Raw genomic sequence first — 19,998 nt, 5'->3', positions numbered from 1 at the left:
TCTTACTTATGGTGATCTTGAGCTTGATAAGGGCCAGGTTGGGTCTGATCTTGGTGGGTTTGAGTGGAAGCAAGCCAGACTGTGTATGATTCTGGTGAGTCTGCGCCTGATTGAGCCTGAAGTATAAGGGATGTTCTTTGTTTTACTAAGTCAGATTAGAGTTATGACTGAGAATAGTTGCAGTACTTTGGTAGATGTCGCCTCCCTAAAGCAGCGCTTCAGCGTGGGTGTGTATGAAAGTCATACCCAGGAATCTTGAACATTGCCCCTGTGGTCATTGTTTAACTTCCCCACAATGCCCCAGCGTAACTTGATGGGCAGCAATTTCAAAAATGATATTTCAGAAAGCCGCCTAAATTTCAACTTCCAGTTAGCAACGTCGAGAGGTTGTGCTCTTCTAATAACATGCGTATTTACGGCACTTAATCGTAACGTTTCTGTGTTTTAATCCTAACCGAAACACTGGTATCACTCAGCAAAGACATCGGGCAGTACCGCTAAGAGCCGTAAATGCGCATGATAATAAAAGAGCGTATCCTATCGACGATGCTAACACAAAGTTGTTGAAATTCAAGCGGGTTTCTGAAATATTATATTTTTTTAATATGCCGCGCATTCAGTTACGTTGTGCATTTCCGTGAAGTTCAACAAACGACCTCAGGAGCAATGTTTAAAATTCCTGGGAATGCAATGCAGCGGTTGGCCTAGTGAAACACGTAGTGAGGTCGATCTATGCGCATTTGATTCAATGTGTGCTCGCAGATTGACGAGATGCTCAAGGCTTACGGGGGCGACAAGTGCGTCGTCTTCGAAGACTTGGGTGAGGATGACGAAGAGAGGAGTTTCGACGCCAGTGGAATGCACGTCCGCTTCGGGAAGTTGGAAATGCTCAAGGCCGTGCAGACTGCGATGGTGAACAAGTACGGGGACCCTTTCCCCTGATAGACGGATCGGCGTGGACGCTTCTCTAGAGTGCACGTCAGTCCGGCTGCCCCGGCCATTTTCTTCAAGCGCGCAGCAGTGAGAGGGACGTCACCATCAAGGACGTGTGCGGGCACGTAACGGGTTGTTTAGAACGGCGGCCCTTATTTTATACAGAGAAGACTGCTGTTGTGCTTCTCAAGTTCGTCGGCATCCGTGGACTGCCACGTCATTGTTAATTTAAGGTGACCTATAGTTCTCACGCTTGAATCGTCGCGTGAATCTTTGTGTGTGCTTAGTTTTTTTTTTTTTTCTCTGTTCTCGGGGCTATGAACGCAATCACCATAGACGTGATATCTCCTGCAATCACTTTGTTTTGATTGGTAGATCACATGACCCAGTCAGCACACAGAACCTTAATTTTGAGAGGCGCGTCGCGATAGTCTTGTTTCGTAATCATAACGCTCACACTTGAACTGCAAACCCGACGTGAACATGTGTTTATTTTTGTTTCTGTTTTTGACTACATGAATACAATCGCCATTAAGCTTAACGTGTTATCAGTTGGTCCCATTTCAGCGAGTCCACATGATCTACTTGGCAAATGTTCAGTGCACTGCGTCGTCGACGATGCATGACATCGTTGATATCAATGATTATAAAATTAGTTACCATGCGTCTGTTTCATTAGAAGTTCATTTTATTAGAATCGAACGCAATTTACATGCTCGCTTTTTTTTCAACTAGTAGTTTGTAATTTTCCTTCCTCACGTCGGCCTTATACTGACTCCACGTTGCAGGTCAGCTGGGAATACACTGCAATAAAACAGTGACTTCAGCGATTCGGTTATGCCTCATTTTGTAAATTTGGTAGTTCTAATTCCTATGTGGCGTTATTTTATATGAAAATGGCGGCTAGGAGTTTGCACGGCTGCGCACCTGCGTGGGAGACGTCACTATAGAACAGCCGGCCACGACCGCGCTCCAATAACTGCTGCTCTATTTGATGGAGTCCGTGGCTGAATTCCACCGTTCAGCAACTGCTGCTGCCTTTCGGTTGTCAGAGTGGCACACATTCGCGATGAATTTTAAAGCGATAGCCTGTTTAGAAGTATTTTCAGTCCACCTAACCGGCTGGTTACTGCAAGAGCACACCAGAACGCAGAGCACTCCCGCAACTCATTGAATTAATAAATTCTGGGGATTTATTTGTCAAAACCACGACAGGATTATAGGGCAAGCCGTAGTGAGGGATCGGAGATTAATTTTGACCACCACGGGTTTTTTTCAACACTCACCCAATGCACGATACACCGCTGCATTTTCGCATTTTGCCCCTCTCGAAATACGGTCGTCTCGTGGAAATCTTGCCACAACATATACGTACTACATACGCAAAGGAATTACATTTTCGATGGTGTGTTTCAAACCCTGTTCCTCCGGCACAGAATATCGATGCTCTAACCATTGGTCCACGCGTACGCATGCCTAAAAAGGCCACGAACTTCGAAATTCCCTCGTACCGGCGCTTTGAGACGCTTTGCGCGTTACTCCGTACCTTTTAGCTACAATTTACGTATAAAATGTGGGTGCACGCATCTTTGACCTCATGATTTGCTCACGATGAACTTGTATCGGTGTCACACGGCCACTTTCGACCACGATTTTTGCTCGATCCGTATCCAGACAATCGGCAGACAAATGAGATAGTATTATTGCGGGGAAGAATGTGTACAGGGTATATATATTACAAGGATAACGCGTAGCTCTAAAGTACAAGCAAAGCGATACCACTGATCGATGTCAGCCATAGAGTTTCTCACTATATTACACTGAGAAACACTATGATGTCAGCGCCGCATCATCTTCCTCTTCTCCTAGTAACGTGTTTCTATAGCGGCACAAACTACTACGTAACATTAACTCCCTGCGGCGGAAGTACCGTCTCGGTGCATATTAGTGTGTTGAATGAGTGTTCGAATTATAAGGCAGTCAGTCGGGAAACGCGTACGATGTCAATCACTGGTGAAGTCACTGCTGGGATTGTGGACAGTGGTGTCAGTCTCTGTGGTGTTACTACGTGACAATATTTCATTGCGATAGCAATTATATGGACACTTCAACCGGATTTCTGCCGTCGCCGTCGTCGTCGTCGTCGCCGTCGCCGTGAGGTTCCCTATAGATAATATCTTCGCAGCGCACCGTATGCCCGAGCGGAAGCGTGCGGGGACGCGCGCTATCACGGAGAGCGAACGCACTCAATCACCCACGCGTAAGCAAGGAAGCGGGAAGCCAGCGCCGGAGGGAGCGCGAGGGGGGGGGTGGGGGGCGCACTTCTACTCTGCCAACAACCGCGCTCGTCGCTCGCTCACCCGCACCGTCTCTTATATCCACACGGCTCTGACCTTTATGCGCCGTGCATTCGCCGCCCCGTTTCCGTTGAAGCGATAGACCGCACGTACCTTCGCCCGCGGCGGTGTATGCGCTCGCTGCCAGCGTTTTGACAGTCGTTGTCTGCAGTCATTCAGTGTGATCTATTCGTGTTTGTTTGTGCGCGCTCACACCACGCTTGTTCATTCAGTTAGTAATAGTCGGGCCACATTTTCCAACGCACGCTACACATGCAATGCTGCCCGGATCGGCAGTGCAGCACTACAGGTGTGTCCCTTCGCACGCGCTGCCCACGGGAAGCGCTTCTCATCAACATCACCGTTTCGCACGCGCCTTCTCGTGGTCATCGAGTCTGTCTTCACGTCGGTCTACTTACGCCGCAGCACACCTGCTTACTTAATCAGCTCATTTTTACTACAATTAATATTGCTACCAAAGCCGCTCACCTTACTTCGTCTGACATTGCTGTGTTGCTATCGCATTCATTGCTTCACCCCTTAGGGCGAAACTGTGACATTTTTTTATTGAAAAAAGATTAGCTTTGTACTCCAATTTGTGCAGCATACTAGACACATATGATAAGTGCTTTGGACCCGTTAACGACCACTGGTGCGTTTTAGCTCACCTAAACTCTATCGGAATTGTTGAACCGTGTATCAGCGATCATTATCAATCGCGATCGAAAAGTGACCGTGTGACACCGGTATTGGAAGCTGCGAGACGTGTTCGTGCCCAAAATTCGCTGCGCGGTTCTCATCGTACGGTGGCGCGTTTCTACAAGGTCAAGCACGCCGTGTCTTAGAATTCAACATTTTTTTAATGTTGAGTAAAGCTACACTGTGAAATAATTTATACTCTAAGGAGTGAATGAAGGCGTAAATGTGTCAAAATCAGTTAACGTGGTATATAAGGGTGTGAGTGGTAGACACAGTTGCTCTTATTCACATTTAAGGGTGTAAATTATTTTAGAGTGGTGGGTGAGACAATTCACTCCCCATCTGTCATCATAGTGTTAATAAAGAGACCAGCTCATTGCATACAGCACGTGTTGCCGAAACAAAGGAAGATTCGCTTAAATGGATGGACATCAGGCGTGTGATCTGTTTATTTCTTTTTCTTTTTCTTTTTCTTTCATCCCCCCCCCCCCTTATTTTTTCTGGAGTTTTGACTTCTTCCCCTCCGCAAAAAAAAAAAGGGGGCCCCAAACCACACCCAGAAATTTTGCACACTGGCAAGAGCTCTCATCTAAATGCAGGCACAACGGCATGAAGCAAATCTCAAGTTGGGCAGCCACTTAACCGATTTGGCTGGAATATTGCCACGGGTCTTCAAAAGGGGCTGACGACGTTTATTGGGAGCGGCTGGAGCTCTGGCGAAAACGGCAGCGAGAGGCAGCTATCGAGTGGGGCGGTTAGCACGCGCACTTCTTTCTTCTTGCGCCTCTGCGCTTGCCCTATGCCCACTACTACAGGTGACATTTCCCCCCTTCCTCGGAAAGAGCATCGGCTCGATGCTCAAGAAGTGGTGTGGGAAAGGAAAAAAAAAAAACAACAAAAAAAAACACACGCTCAATGAAGATGCTCGCGCACAGAACACAGCGAGAGCTACAGCAGCGTAGCTAGAAACAATTCTCTACCTCTCTAGAAACGAAGAGGTAAGTGCATTAGGTGCAAATGGGCGCGTAAAAATCACTAACGCGCAACGTAAGGCTTCATGCGTACGACGTGAACTACGTCAGAACTAGGTGGTTGTCGGCGCCGTGTTTGCGCCGCACTGTCAGGAACGACTTCATAGTTCACGTCACTAATGCGGCGCAGCACTTTGTACGGGCCAAAATACCGGCTGAGCAACTTTTCACAAAGGCCACGGCGGCGAACAGGGGTCCACACCAACACTTGGTCGCCGGGACTGTAGCGCACTTGCCGGTGACGGATGTTATAGCGCCGTGCATCTGCGTGTTGCTGCTCACCGATGTGCAGCCGCGCGAGCTGGCGAGCCTCCTCAGCGCGCTGAGCAAATTCTTCGGCGTCAGTAGTTAGGTTCTCGGCGTCGTGGCACGGAAGCATAGCGTCCAGCATCGTCTGTACTTCGCGGCCGTAGACAAGGCGAAATGGTGTGAAGCGCGTTGTTTCTTGTACGGCGGTATTATACGCGAAGGTCACATAAGGCAGGATACGATCCCATGTTTTGTGCTGGACGTCGATGTACATAGAGATCATGTCTGTGATGGTCTTGTTTAATCGCTCCGTAAGGCCGTTGGACTGCGGATGGTAAGCGGTCGTCTTTCGATGCCTGGTGTTGCTTAGTTGAAAAATTTCGTCCGTGAGCTGTGCCGTGAACGCCGTTCCTCTATCTGTGATAACAGTGGCTGGGGCACCATGGCGCAATACAATGTGACACATGAAGAACTGCGCTACCTCAGAAGCCGTGGCTCGTGGGAGCGCCTCTGTCTCGGCATAGCGGGTTAAATAGTCAGTGGCGACAATCACCCACTTGTTGCCGTCGGTTGACAGAGGAAAAGGCCCAAGAATGTCCAAGCCGACTTGGTCGAATGGCTTATGAGGTGGTTCAATGGGTTGCAATAACCCGGCGGGCTTCAGGGGTGGTGACTTTCGTCGCTGACATTCACGGCAGCCTTTCACATACTGCTTGACGCTTGCTGAAAGTCCGGGCCAGTAATACATCTCGCGCACTCTAGCAAGCGTTCGTGAGGAGCCGAGGTGGCCAGATGTAGGCTCGTCGTGGCAAGCGAAAAGAATATCGTCCCGCAAGTCTTTGGGAACTACTAGGAGGTAGGCTCGATCATTCGGGCGGGCGTTCTTCTTGTACAGCACATTGTCTCGTAGACAGAAGGACGTCAAGACGCGACGTAGATGGCGTGGTATGGTTGTATCACGGCCCTCTAAGTGGTCGATGAGAGGTCGAATTTCAGCGTCGTCACGCTGCGATTTGACCAAGTCCGACGTAGTAAGGGCGCCCAGGAAGCCGTCGTCGTCCTCTGACTGTCGACTGAAAGATTCGGCGGGAGCACGCGACAACGTGTCGGCGTCTTCGTGCTTGCGGCCAGACTTATAAACTATGGTGACGTCGAACTCCTGTAGCCGCAAGCTCCACCGTGCCAGCCGTCCTGAAGGATCGCGTATGTTCGCCAACCAACATAGAGCATGGTGGTCTGTCACCACTTTGAAGGGACGGCCGTAGAGATAAGGGCGAAACTTCGTGATCGCCCAGACGACCGCGAGACACTCTTTTTCTGTAGTAGTGTAGTTCGCCTCGGCACGGGACAGCGAGCGGCTAGCATAGGCTATTACTCGTTCAATGCCGTCTTGACGTTGGACGAGTACTGCGCCAAGGCCGATGTTGCTGGCGTCAGTATGCACCTCGGTGTCAGCCTCTTCGTCGAAATGTGCCAGGACGGGTGCTGACTGCATGCGTTGGCGTAGTTCAGCGAAGGCCGCTTGTTGCTCATTCGTCCAGGCAAATGGCGTGTCATCCCTGGTAAGGCGAGTCAGGGGTTCCGCAATCTTCGAGAAGTTGTCGATGAAGCGGCGATAATACGCGCACAAGCCCAGGAAGCGTCGGACGGCCTTCTTGTCGGCAGGAAGAGGAAAAGCTGCTACAGCGGCAAGCTTGTCGGGATCGGGTCGAACTCCTTTGGCGCTGACGACGTGTCCGAGAAACTTGAGCTCTTCATAACCGAAGTGGCACTTCTCTGGTTTAAGCGTGAGGTCAGCCGATCGGAGCGCTTCTAGCACATGCCGCAGGCGATGAAGATGTTGCTCAAATGTTTCAGAAAAGACAACTACGTCGTCAAGATACACAAGGCAAGTCTGCCACTTCAATCCAGCGAGGACAGTATCCATCATGCGCTGGAAAGTTGCTGGGGCTGAACACAAACCGAAAGGGAGCACTCGAAATTCGTAAAGGCCGTCGGGAGTCACAAAGGCAGTTTTCTCGCGGTCTCGTTCATCTACCTCGATCTGCCAGTATCCACTTTTCAAATCGAGTGACGAAAAGTACTGGGCACGCCGCAGTCTATCTAACGAGTCGTCGATACGTGGCAGTGGGTACACGTCCTTTTTAGTTACGTTGTTGAGCTTCCGGTAGTCGACGCAAAAGCGTAGCGTTCCGTCTTTCTTTTGACAAGAACGACCGGAGACGACCATGAGCTGTTGGAAGGTTCGATCACGCCATCTTCAAGCATCTCTTGTACTTGCGTACGAATCGCCGCGCGTTCCTTTGCCGACACGCGGTAAGGCTGCTGGTGTATCGGGCGTGCGTCGTCGCATGTGATGATCCGGTGCCTTGTAACCGAAGTCTGGCGTACCTTAGACGAGCTTGCGAAGCATGCCCTGAATTCAAGCAAGAGCTCGTGCAGTGCTGCCTGTTTGTCGTTAGATAACTCGGGATTAATGTCGACGGTGCCCAGTGACTTGTCAGCCAGCCTCACTGGTTCAGGGGCAAAACATTCAGCTACGTGTTCCACTTCTTCGGCAAACGCTATCGAAGTACCGCGGAAGAGGTGTCGATGCTCATTACTAAAGTTGGTGACTAGCAACTTAGATCGGCCATCACGAAGCTGTAGCACACTCCTGGCCGCACAAACACCTTGTGTCAGTAGATGCGCTAAGTTACTTTCTGCGACCACTCCACCTTCGCGCATTCCACCGCACATCACTTCGACTAGAACACTGGCTCGTGGAGGAAGCGTAACACTTTCGGCGGAAACACGTAGCGCGTCATCACGTCGATTGTCGTCGTTTGCGTCGATTGCTTGGTCGGCTGAGAAGGTGACTACACCGCCCCGTAAGTCAATAACAGCGCCGTATTCCTGCAGGAAGTCAACTCCGAGAATGACGTCGCGGGAGCATTCGCGTAGGACAAGGCAACTCGCCACGAATGTCGATCCTCGAATCCGAACTCTTGTCGTGCAGGTTCCCAGTGGAGTAACGACGTGACCGCCAGCCGTACGAATCTGCGAGCCATGCCAAGGTGTAATTACTTTCTTCAGAAACGTCGCCATCTTCCCGCTTAATATAGAATAGTCCGCTCCGGTGTCCACTAAAGCGCTAACCGCGTAACCGTCGATCACCACCGGTATGTCGAGCGAAAGCCGGTCATTCCGTTCAGTTGATGGCGTACCGGTACCCTTGTTTACTCGCGTCGATCGGAGGTCTTCAGCGCGTCGACTGCCAGCGGCCTCGCCCCCAAAGGTCGCTGTAGTTAGTTTTCCCGGCGGGGACTTGGCGACCGTCCGCTCGAATACCGCTGGGGCGATGGTGAAAATCGCCTTGGCGACGGCGAGCGTGACTGCCGCCCGGTAGGCGGTGGCATGCGTTGCTGAGCCAGATAATCCTCAATGTCCCGAGGTCGTTGGCCCAGTCGGGGTGGCGGCGAATAGGCAGAAAAGCCCCGCAACCCGAGGCGTCGGTATGGGCACTGGCGGTACAAATGATCTGCCTCACCACAGTGGAAACACAGAGGACGGCGATCCGGAGTGCGCCAAACCTCTGACTTCCGAGGGGGCATGCGTCGATCATCGGCGTAATGCACTGGTCGCTCTTGCGGAAGCACAACCGGAGAAGCGGCATGGGGAAACGGTGGAGGCGTGCGTCGTTCCTCGATGTATGGCACCGGTTGGGCTGGTGGGAGTGCAACCGGATGAGCGGCTTGAACAAACAGCGGCGGGGACGAAGCAGGCTGTCGCAAGACTTCTGCGTAGGTCGCACGGTGGTGTACAGAAGGTGCAGGCGCGGTGTTAGAAAAAGGAACGGTGGACCGGAGCGCTTGGTGCACTTCATCTCTTATTACACTCGCAATGGAGCTCACCGTGGCTTGTGGGGTGCCGTAAACCTTCAGTATCTCTTCGCGCACAACGGTGCGGATGAGGTCTCGAAGGTTGTCATTGTGGCTTCCGATGGCCGTGGACATGTCCGTAGTCGCGTTCACTTGCCGCTCGTAAAAGTTAGAGCGCTGCTGAAGCGTCTTCTCCATACTGACCGCCTCGGATAGAAATTCGGCGACAGTCTGCGGAGGATTGCGCACCAGACCAGCGAAGAGCTGCTCCTTCACCCCTCGCATCAGGTGACGCAACTTCTTGTCCTCGGTCATTCCAGGGTCTGCTCGTCTGAAGAGGCGCGTCATATCTTCAACGAACGCGGTAACGCTTTCGTTGGGAAGCTGGACGCGGACCTGAATTGCTCGTTCGGCTCGTTCGCGGCGATCAGGACTGGCGTAAGTGTCCAGTAGATGACGGCGGAACTCGCGCCACGACGTCAGTTGCTCCTCACGGTTTTGAAGCCATGTACGCGCGCCGTCCTCGAGGCAAAAGTAGACATTCCTACGTTTAGTCGCGTCGTCCCATTCGTTGTATTCGGCGACGCGCTCGAAGTCGGTCATCCAGTCTTCGACGTCTTCGAAGATGTCGCCATGGAACGACTTCGGCGCCAGCGGGTTCTGAAGTGTATACCGGTTCGTCATTGCACGTTCCATACCGGTTGAGGTAGTCTGAAGCACTACGGTGTCTTCAGGGGGCAGTCCCCGGATCCTGCGGCTGGTCCGATGGACGGGAGTATCGACTAACACAGGGCTGGTGCTTCTGCTCCCAGGAGGAGTCTGTGGCATGAGTGATAAATACCCAGCACCTCCACCACTTTGCCACGGGTCTTCAAAAGGGGCTGACGACGTTTATTGGGAGCGGCTGGAGCTCTGGCGAAAACGGCAGCGAGAGGCAGCTATCGAGCGGAGCGGTTAGCACGCGCACTTCTTTCTTCTTGCGCCTCTGCGCTTGCCCTATGCCCACTACTACAGGTGACAATATGTTGCACACGATAGAAAAAATAAGTCAAATACTGAACAACGGTTGCAGAAATTCGGTTTTAATCTCAAATATTCTACGAGAATCTCAAATCCTCACCGAGCAGCGGCTATAAAACGCGCTTACTCATTCTGCCGACATCAGTCAGCAGAGCTGAGCAAGTGTTTAGAAAACAACGTTACAGGCGCATCGAAGAAATTCTATTCAGTCTACATCGAATAAACTCTATTCAGTCTACTGTATGAAAGGCCTTTCACTGAAGCCACTGCTTGTTATTACCTAGAGATTTTGGTCTTTATGGTCATAAAGTCTGTGGAAACCTACGAACTCATTGACGAACATTAGTGCTAATTAAGGTCTTGATTTGTTTTTGTCGTAAAAACGTGCTATACTATAATGCTGCTTCCATATAAAACTTGAGCGTCGGTGCTGTTTACATGTTGTGTATGAATGTCTACTAGAGCACTGCACGGGCCGATTTTTTCAGCCCGGGCCGGGCCCGTTTTTACGTTGGGCTGCCCGCCCGAGCCCGGCCCACGAGCCGGGCCGGGCCCGGGCTTTCGGGTAAGCCCGAGCCCGTGCAGTGCTATAATGTCTACGTCCCTTTCCGTCTTTTCCGCCACAAAGCGTTACATCTTCGCTTATTTTACCGCCGAAACACTGAAAGGAGACGCGCTCAACGCTATTCCGCCTAACAACTACTGCAACTCGAGCACTTCTAAAGAGGGCTTTCGGCTCCAGTCAGATCGATCTGCCGAGTAAAGCCGTTCTCTGCACCCAGTGGTGACCGCTTTCTGTAATCCCATTTCGGGAGAGGTCGAAATCGCGAGGGGCTGATCTCTCGGGGATAAAAAGGGGTGATTCGTCTCACTTTTGGGGAGAGTGGCGACGGGAACACCACCTGGTGGCCGCTCGCTAACGAGATCAGACGTGTCCCGCGGGATGAGAGAGTGTCCAACTGTGAGTGATGCTGAAGTGTCGCTTTCATCCGAATGCCGCAGATGTGCACGCTTACATGCAGTTCGCAGCGATGAGAATTGAAACTGACGGTCACTTTACGATCGCTTGCCGTTGTATTTAGAATCCCGTTTCATTTCCTTTTCATTCCTTGAGAGAGAGAGATAGAGAAAATAAAAAATTAAAGGCAGCAAGGTTGAATGAGAGCGTTGACATGAGCTGGCTGTACGTAGCAGAGTCGAAACCGAGCAATAGTTAGCACGGGACAACGCAAGAAGACGGACGACAAAGCAGTGTATACAATGGAATGGGGGTAACGGAAAGGGAACATAATCTTGTGAAATTGATTACATCTAATTTCGTGTCAAGTGCCACTATCCCAGCAGCGCAAGTGGGAATAAACGAAAAAAAAACATATTCGGCATCTTTATTGAACAGATTAGAGAGGTTCACTAAATCTACTGTCCGCTGTTGGCTCCTCTGCACTCGAGGAAAGGGGAAAGGGCAGAAAAGCTGAGTAGAAAGGAAGCAAATGCTTGAAGAAGGCGCCTGACAAAGGTAGGGATAAAATGCTATAGCAATGAAAACTACTAGATATCATTGGTCGCAGCAGTGTTCGGGTTTCTAGGTGAGTGCGACTGCTGGGAGACTGCAAGTGCCCCACCCTTCCAGGTGGCACCAACGAGGGACAATGGAGCGACGAGCATAGGTGCTTTACAGGTCTAGTCTATTATCCAGTTCACCATGCATTTTGTAGCCTCGTGCTTCCCAGATTCATCCTTCGTATATTCAAGTTTCGGATGCCAATAACCTTCCTTTTCAGGAGCGTTTGGCATCGTGAAACTCCAGTGTAGTTTCTTGCCAATGGATATCTTTGCTGGAAAGTTCGAAAGATTTAAACTGCTTGGAAACATCATCTCGCCATGAAAATTCTATTGACCGCCATTCACGCCGAATCACTTCGCTTCCGAAACGCACCCACCCTGAGCCACTAGTGCCGTAGTGCGTGACACTCGCCGTGTGAAGTGTATAGGCCCTTTCGCCTGCCGGCGGGGGGTCTCCGGGCTTAATGGCCCGCTGGGTGTTTTATTGCGTCGCCATTCGCTACCGCGTTCCCGTCTTTGCTCTATTGCCACCTATATGTGAGCACCATCCCCTGCTCCGTTATACTTCCACAAACGTTTTGTTTGTATTTATTCGTTTTTTTAGCATCCCCGAAACCATCCCACAATAGAGTTGTGGCTATACGGCTGTTTGCTAAAGGAAGCTTGAAGGGAGCGCATAGGCCCCCCTGCAGAACTACTTAACGGCAGCATTTGTTTTTCTTCTTATCTTCAGTCTTTCGTTATTTTTATATTAGATGCGTATTTATAGTCGTAGATGTTCGGGTGTCGTCATTGGTTCTTGCCGGCATAGTTTTTCAAGCGGTGCTGGGAAGAACATTGCGAGAGCGACCCTGGGAGACAATTCCCGAAGTGATCTTTTTCTGTTGGTCGTCAGTGCAACGGTTGGCAAAAAAAAAGGGGGGGGGAGGGGGAGGGAGGGTGCAGAGGCAATGGTCCAATGGTCTCTTGCTTAAAGCTGTGTGTCAAAATTTCCCGTCGTTTTACGGCTGCGTGGAATATTGTTTAGTGGGGCTACTTGCGATAAATAAGGTTCAAATTTCTGAAACATACTGTTTAAAATCCGTCGGGGATTGCATGAGATGTCACACGTTAGGGCCTTTTCGTAGCGGTTTGTACTTTTCCTTTTTTTTTAATATATTCTTCGGCGTCCAATGCGAGAGCTTTGCAGCTGAAGATGTGACGATGACAACGAAACGTTTCTTGGCTCGGGTCTCCCTCTACGAAGGAGGACTCGGACGCTAGCCCTCCTTAAATATGTGCGAGCTCCTCTAGTGCAATAAAGACTGAACTATTGCATACTTCACATAGCAATATAAAAACACGAATTGAAAACTAAACTGTATTTCATATTTTGGTTAGGCCCCGTTTATTTGTGAAGCATGTATTTGTGAAGCATGTATTTTTCTTGCTTTCAAGCAAATCAGAAGATAACCACTCAGTTCCTTTCTGTTCTCCGATGAATGGAGATATCTTCTATGGAGATATTAGGGTGAAAGTTCCGTAAGCTAATTCGTTTATTTATTTTCAAGAACATGAAAAAATATAATTTGCAGGAAAAATATGTCGTTGCAAAGAAATGTGGCATTGAAAAGTCGCTGTCCTAGTAAAAATGCCACCAGGAAGCAAAATGAAAAGGAAAGAAAAAAAATAGAAACAAGTACCTTTGCCTTCGCATTTTTGCTTCCCAATGTATGTTTAGTAAAGACATGGCTGCATGGGAGCACCACGGCTGAGGCAACGGCGCGTCGGAGAGAAGTCAATTATTCCCGAACCACCTCTTTCCGGTTCGAAGGAACCAACTTCCGGGCACCCGGAGAGGAAACAAGGAAACTGCAATCGGAAGCAGGCCTCTGTCATTGTGCGCACTTCAGTTTCCAGATCATCTTTAGTGAAACAAGACCTGAAATCTGCACTTACAATCAGGAGCCTTTGTGTGGAATTCATTCTTGCTTTGTTTTTGTTTTTTTCAGGTGCCCCTCCCAGTCACCTGCTGTCATTCTATGTCGTGGGGGCTCTTCAGTTGACGCATTCATGTAGTGGGCGTGGCGTTACATGACCTCGGGAGCAACCGATATCGACGTTGTCGCAAAACATGGGCAATTTTCATCAAATGAGGTAACATGGCTCTCAAAAAGAATGAGAAAAGCCATGCGTTAGAATAAAATTCGGCATTTACGGAGCTATCTGTCACAAGTTACCACTGACACGTGCAGTCAAAGTTCAACAGCTGATATGCCGTGCATTTTGCTTGTATCTTTAATAGGATTCTTCAGAATCACCTGTGGCAGTTAAGACGGTTTTGTAGCTATGGTAGCTAACTCGAGAAGGTGGAAAATGATTGCATATTAAATCACAGTATATATATATATATATATATATATATATATAGTTCAAAAAATAGAAGCACGCAGGAAACACATAATAAGACTTTGTGTCTTGTTATGTTTTTCTTACGTGCTTCTATTTTTTGAACTACTACTGTGCCGGCTCCGGTTAGTCTTTACTTCACTGATATATATATATATACAGCTAGTTCGCACAATCTTGATAATTGTTTTTTCAACGAATAACATTAGTGGGACTTAATTTCCGCAACCTAGGACGCCAGAACAAGCTGTTCAGTCACACAAAACATTCCAGCAGAACCTAACTCACTATGAATGTCGACGTTAATGCAATTACCATTGAAGCAATGTAACGACTTACCGCACTGCCAACGCCGAAACGTGTATGCAGCCAGGGTCCTCTCTTGCGCTTCCCGCCGGACGCGGTGCGAAACATGGCGGCGCCGCTGCGAAGTCCGCGCGCGGCGTGGATTCCATTCCGCCGTGCACCTGACAAATTTTGAGGCCTATTTTTTTTTTTGTAATTGACGTCATTGTCATTGAAATGTCATTGTCATTTTGTCATTTTTTCTCACGCATTGGCACATGCGCTGTCACCCAAGTCGGCACCAGGTTCATTTAAGAGCGACACAGACCACGTGACCCGCTGACCCAAGTTGGTCCGACGGTTGGTTTCGTGCGCTGTTCCATCAGCACAGAAGCGCGATGCGCTACCCATTGGATCATGGACTACCCACTCGCAGTCAGCAAAGTTGACGGGAATACGGTTAGAGGCACAAATAGACGGACGGACCGTGACCGATCGACCCCGGAAAGTTCATGAATTGAATTGAATTGAATTCGGTGGTTTTACGTGCCAAAACCACGATTTGATTATGAGGCACGCCGTACTGGGGGACTCCGGATTAATTTTGACCACCAAAAGGATCTTTAACGTGTCCCGCATGCAGTGCACGGGACACAGGCGTTTTTGCATTTCGCCCCCACCGAAATGTGGCCGCCGCGGCCGGTATTTGATCCTGCTTAGCGGGGATTTGACCTCGTGCTTAGCAGTGTAACACCATAGCGGCTAAGCCACCGCGGCGGGTTAAAGTGCGTCAAGTGCCGTAAGAATGCTAATCGCATTAAAACCACCCAGTCTTCTGGTCTTGAAAACTAAGACATGAAAAAACTGCGTATTTGATTCCAGTTCAAAGGCATCCCTGGGAATGATACCAAAGATCTCGGTCTGAGCAGTCAGGGACAGCAAATTGCCCACTCAGACATGTGGCAAGATGCAATCACATTGTATGTAAGTCAGATATTCGAATAACCTTTTCGGCATCTGTCAGTGAAATAAGTAGGGTTTATTTCGCTGAGCAGCCTCGTTCCCCCTTCAATATGTTCTTTCATTCTTTTCTCCATCCGCTTCTTTTAATTTATTAGCCCCTTTCCATTTGTCGTCTGCTTCTGACATCTAAATCGCAGTTCCTTCACCGGGACGTTTTTCTATAGGTCAGACAGTATAGCGACAGGCGCGCGTAATATTTACTAAATTATGTCTCTCTCTCTCTCTCTCTCTCTCTCTTGAAACAGGACAAAAAATTGTTCGCCTTGAGATGGCCGTTCTCGAGCCACAGTGTTCGAGTGAAAGCGCCAACGTCTATCGTCTGCTTCAGCTTTGCACCGGGGGTACAATCGCAGCAGACGTCGCTTTCTCCCATAAAAACAACCAAGAAGGTTATCGCTAAGGATGCTCCACCGTACTTTATGTGGGTGCGCATAGGTTTGATACTTTGTGTGGGACATACAACCGTTCGTACGCAGGCTATCAAGTACTACAAAAAGGACTCCTCTGCCAAGTCAAGACAAGGCAAAGATGAGATGCGAAAGCAGACGAGTTGTTCGTCCGGACCGAAGTGCGCGAACTGAGCTTCCATACGGGCCCACCCCGCCTAATTTGAATATATCGACACTCGGTTCAACCGCACCCTCATGACAGAGATGGTGGTGGAACCGGGGTTTCGAAGCCGGCACGGCTACGTTCTGACGGTTATTTCTAGTGTGTGGGTCCCGGACGCCCAGATTACTATAGGCGCACCTCCCATGCACTCCCGGCTTTACCCGCCCCTTTTCAAGCCAGGTTATTTTTTTTCTCGTGATCCCCTTTCTCCCCTATTCACAATTCTGCTCCATGTCGAAGAGGGGCGATGCGTGCAATACCGCGATCACGGTTAATAAAGCACAGCGCAAGAAGTGGATAGCCTACGGAATAAATGCGAGCGTTCTAGCACAAAATGGAAAGAAAGACAGAAAAAGAGCGCGAGGGCTAGGTTTGTACATGCGGTGGAAATACGCGTTCGAAAGAAAACGACGAACGTCCATTGTTCAGAATCCGTGCGATTTAAGAGGTTGTAATAAAAGAATAGGAGAGAGACAATAAACGGCATCAATCGCTGTTTTAGGAACTGGAACCTGTTGAACACTTCTGGAGAAAAAACCATTGCAAAAATGAATGCCTGCTCTAAGATAAAGACAGAGAGAAAGGAACCTAACAGAGGAAAGGCAGAGAGGTTAACCAGACGCACGTCCGGTTTGCTGCCCTGCACTGGGAAAATAGGATATAGGGATGAAGAGAGAGAACAGAGTTTCGCGCACATTTGTAGGTGCTCGCCAAGTCTATATAGACGATCGCCAAGACCTGTCGACTCGAGATGCTGCAATAACGCTTTCGTGCCTTTGTGTGCAATCGACGCACACGGCCATGGTCAGCAGATTTTCATTTCCAAAAATGTGCAAGGGTCCATCCGGTTCAATGATGTCCGGAGAGGTTCAGGCTGGACGTTGTGCCAGGGAAGAAGACGCAAAATGTATTCAATAGTTTCTGTTGTTCCATTAGAGTCGCACATTCTGATGCGGAATGAATGGGTCTTTGTCATTGACACCGGGTTGACACTTCGCAGTTGAGTGAGTGAGGTGCAGTGAGTGAGTGAGTGAGTGAGTGAGTGAGTGAGTGAGTGAGTGAGTGAGTGAGTGAGTGAGTGAGTGAGTGAGTGAGTGGAGTGAGTGAGTGAGTGAGTGAGTGAGTGAGTGAGTGAGTGAGTGAGTGAGTGAGTGAGTGAGTGAGTGAGTGAGTGAGTGAGTGAGTGAGTGAGTGAGTGAGTGAGTGAGTGAGTGAGTGAGTGAGTGAGTGAGTGAGTGAGTGAGTGAGTGAGTGAGTGAGTGAGTGAGTGAGTGAGTGAGTGAGTGAGTGAGTGAGTGAGTGAGTGAGTGAGTGAGTGAGTGTTATGACAGATGTCGACCTCAAGAAAGAAAATACCCTGGTGAACAACGCGCAGCTTAACTTTGATGTACCGTTGAACATGTAACCATGTCTTTCAGAGGTTTGCCCATCACAGAATTAGGAGAAAAATTTAATCAGTGGAATTTCTGTACAATGTCACCAATGTAAGGGTAGCAAATAAAGAGAACGTAGTCACAAGAGGGCTCTGTTCTGTGTCCATTTGCTCAAAATCAGTCAGCTTAACATTCTGAGGCACGATGAGGAATAAATATTTTATTGAGCCCACGGCTGTCGTCGTCCTCTACTGGGAGGCTTCCCCTAGTCCAGGAAGCCTTGGTACCAAGCCGTGCTTTTCGCCCAGGCCACCAGGTTGAAATTTTTTTTTTATTCTTCCCTAAAGCATATGTGCACGTCGCCGAATTTGCAGAGTCGAAATTTCGTACATGGGCCATGCCTTCTACGTATCTCAAATGTGCTTTTTACATTCCTGCACGCTTGCCGCTCTCTAGTGCTTCCATTAACAAGTATTCAATGCTAACCCCAGAAAAAAGACTGCTCCTACATTTCCGCTACTTCTTCAGTCCAGTGGCTACTTCTGTAGTAAGGTGCAGAGTGGGAACAAAGCTTCAGCTGGGTCACTCCATCGGAACAAACTTCGTGTATATTTCATTGGTCCTCGCAAGCATTGATTGCCTGAAAAAAAAAAAGAGCGCAATAAAAGCCAAATGAGACCCAATTCGACCCGAAAGAGACTACTTTGACAGACGCGATGGACTGGACGCGTATCCCGGTCTCGTGTTTAGTTTTTTTCCTCCCTGCCATTCAATCGTGCAAGCGCAACGCCTGAGTGACCACACGCATCGCTGCTTTGGGAAACACACATTTAGGGAACGTGTGGAGGAACACGCATTCACGCAACTACCGAAAAAAAAAAAAAGTATGAGGACTCAATTGCACAAGGGCCACATGCACCATCGCCCACAAGCGAACCCGGGGTTATTGCGAGCTGTCTCCACATTTTTTTTTTTTTTCCTGTCCACATCTCTGCATCCATTCCCGTCTGCGGTCGCGTGCCGAAACCATCGCGCGGGCGCTGAAGGTTTTACGAGGGCCGACGAGAGAGTGCGCTGTGCTTTATTTTACGATCATGGCGGCTTCCGGAACTTCGTCCGTGCTCTCCTAATTCGCTGCACCCACCACAACCAAGTGCTATTCCCCCACTGGACTGTACGGTAGCACATTGATGCAGTTTCTGATTGGGGAATCAGCAAAGAAAAAAAAAGGTAGCTGAAAAGAATTTGTTAACTCGCCTGGAAAGAAACGCACATAAAGACGAGCAGTGGCGGTGCTAAGCCTTGCTCGGGCTGGACGCAGAACGGTAGGCCGTAAATCAGTTCCTTATGAATTGGGGGAACAAATTTGCTGCTCCCACTGGGGGCAACGCGCGTTTGTTCTAGTGCTCTGGGTTCAGAGCGCGCGCCGAACTGATATAGCCTGACCAAGATGCGACGGGCCTTCAGATAGGGCGCGACGCAGAATGGAGCGAGGATTTGGGGAGATGAGGTATTTCTTTTGTCGGTGCTTTTGCTTTGTCTGCTTGCACCGCGCCCTATGATGCGCTGAGAACAAATTTGGATTCGCTATGCGTGAGAGTGCGAGACAAGAGTCTGTTCTTTGCCAGCGAAGCATTCCTTACCTTTTTTTTTTTACGTTTATACTTTGCAAGGCAGGAAAAAGAAAGATTTTTAGAGGAACAAGACATGCTGTTAGAATAGTGCAGGTCACTTGTGTCTCGATGTAGCTGTTCAATGGGCCTACATGAGGTTATGTCTCTGTTTAATGGTTGCAGCTCGTCTGCAAGCTTGTTTACGCCAAAGCCTCCAAGAATAGCAATAGACAAGTCCGATACGCTTTGCATGCATCTTCATTGTGCGGTGGCGTGCACATTAAAGATTCATCAACCTGTTAATTGTGGCAGAACCCCCCCCCCCCCCCCCCCCATACACACACACGCATGCAACAAAAACACAAAAATACCGTTTTTATCTACACAGGTCAAGCTGCCTTACGTGACCCCCATTTATGAATATGTACAATTCTCAGAGAGAGTGGTAGCAAGAGTGGTAGCACCGGGTAAAACATTACAGAAAGTGAGTGGTGAGTGAGTGAGTGGAGTGAGTGAGTGAGTGAGTGAGTGAGTGAGTGAGTGAGTGAGTGAGTGAGTGAGCTGGGAGTGAGTGAGTGAGTGAGTGATGGTGAGTGAGTGAGTGATGAGTGAGTGAGTGGAGTGAGTGAGTGAGGTGGGAGTGAGTGGTGAGTGAGTGAGTGATTGAGTGAGTGAGGAGTGAGTGAGTGAGTGCGTGAGTGATGAGTGAGCGAGCGAGCGAGCGAGCGAGCGAAGAGGCTAGAGAAAAAGTGAGTGAATGTGCGACTGAATATGCATGGTTTGATGATGTGTAAGTGAGGGAGCAAGTAATCGTGTCATTAAGTGAAACATTGCTCACAGCGAGTGAGTGATTATTAGCCGATCGAGTGAGTGATATACATACCGATATAGTGACTGAATGAATGTGTGGTTCTTTGAGAGGGAGTAAAGGACATGTCGGTTACCAAAGTGAGTGATTGAGTGTTAGAGGCCGGTAAAGTACTCAGCGCCGCCGCGGTGTCGGAGTATATCTC

The 19,998-nt window shown here is 49.3% G+C and overlaps 1 protein-coding gene across 1 annotated transcript in view; it reads left to right on the top strand.

Annotated features, from left to right (window-relative positions):
* LOC119458503 (uncharacterized) overlaps nucleotides 1-19,998 on the top strand; it is a 161,661-nt gene that overhangs the window by 16,184 nt on the left and 125,479 nt on the right. The window contains exon 7 of the mRNA XM_049670914.1: nucleotides 763-920. Within this exon, the coding sequence (XP_049526871.1) occupies nucleotides 763-920 (158 nt within the window). The remainder of the gene's footprint in view (nucleotides 1-762; nucleotides 921-19,998) is intronic.

Source organism: Dermacentor silvarum, chromosome 7 (assembly GCF_013339745.2).
Source record: "Dermacentor silvarum isolate Dsil-2018 chromosome 7, BIME_Dsil_1.4, whole genome shotgun sequence".
NCBI lineage: Eukaryota > Metazoa > Arthropoda > Arachnida > Ixodida > Ixodidae > Dermacentor > Dermacentor silvarum.
The sequence above is the reverse complement of the archived record's forward strand: the minus strand, read 5'-3'. Positions and strand labels throughout refer to the sequence as shown.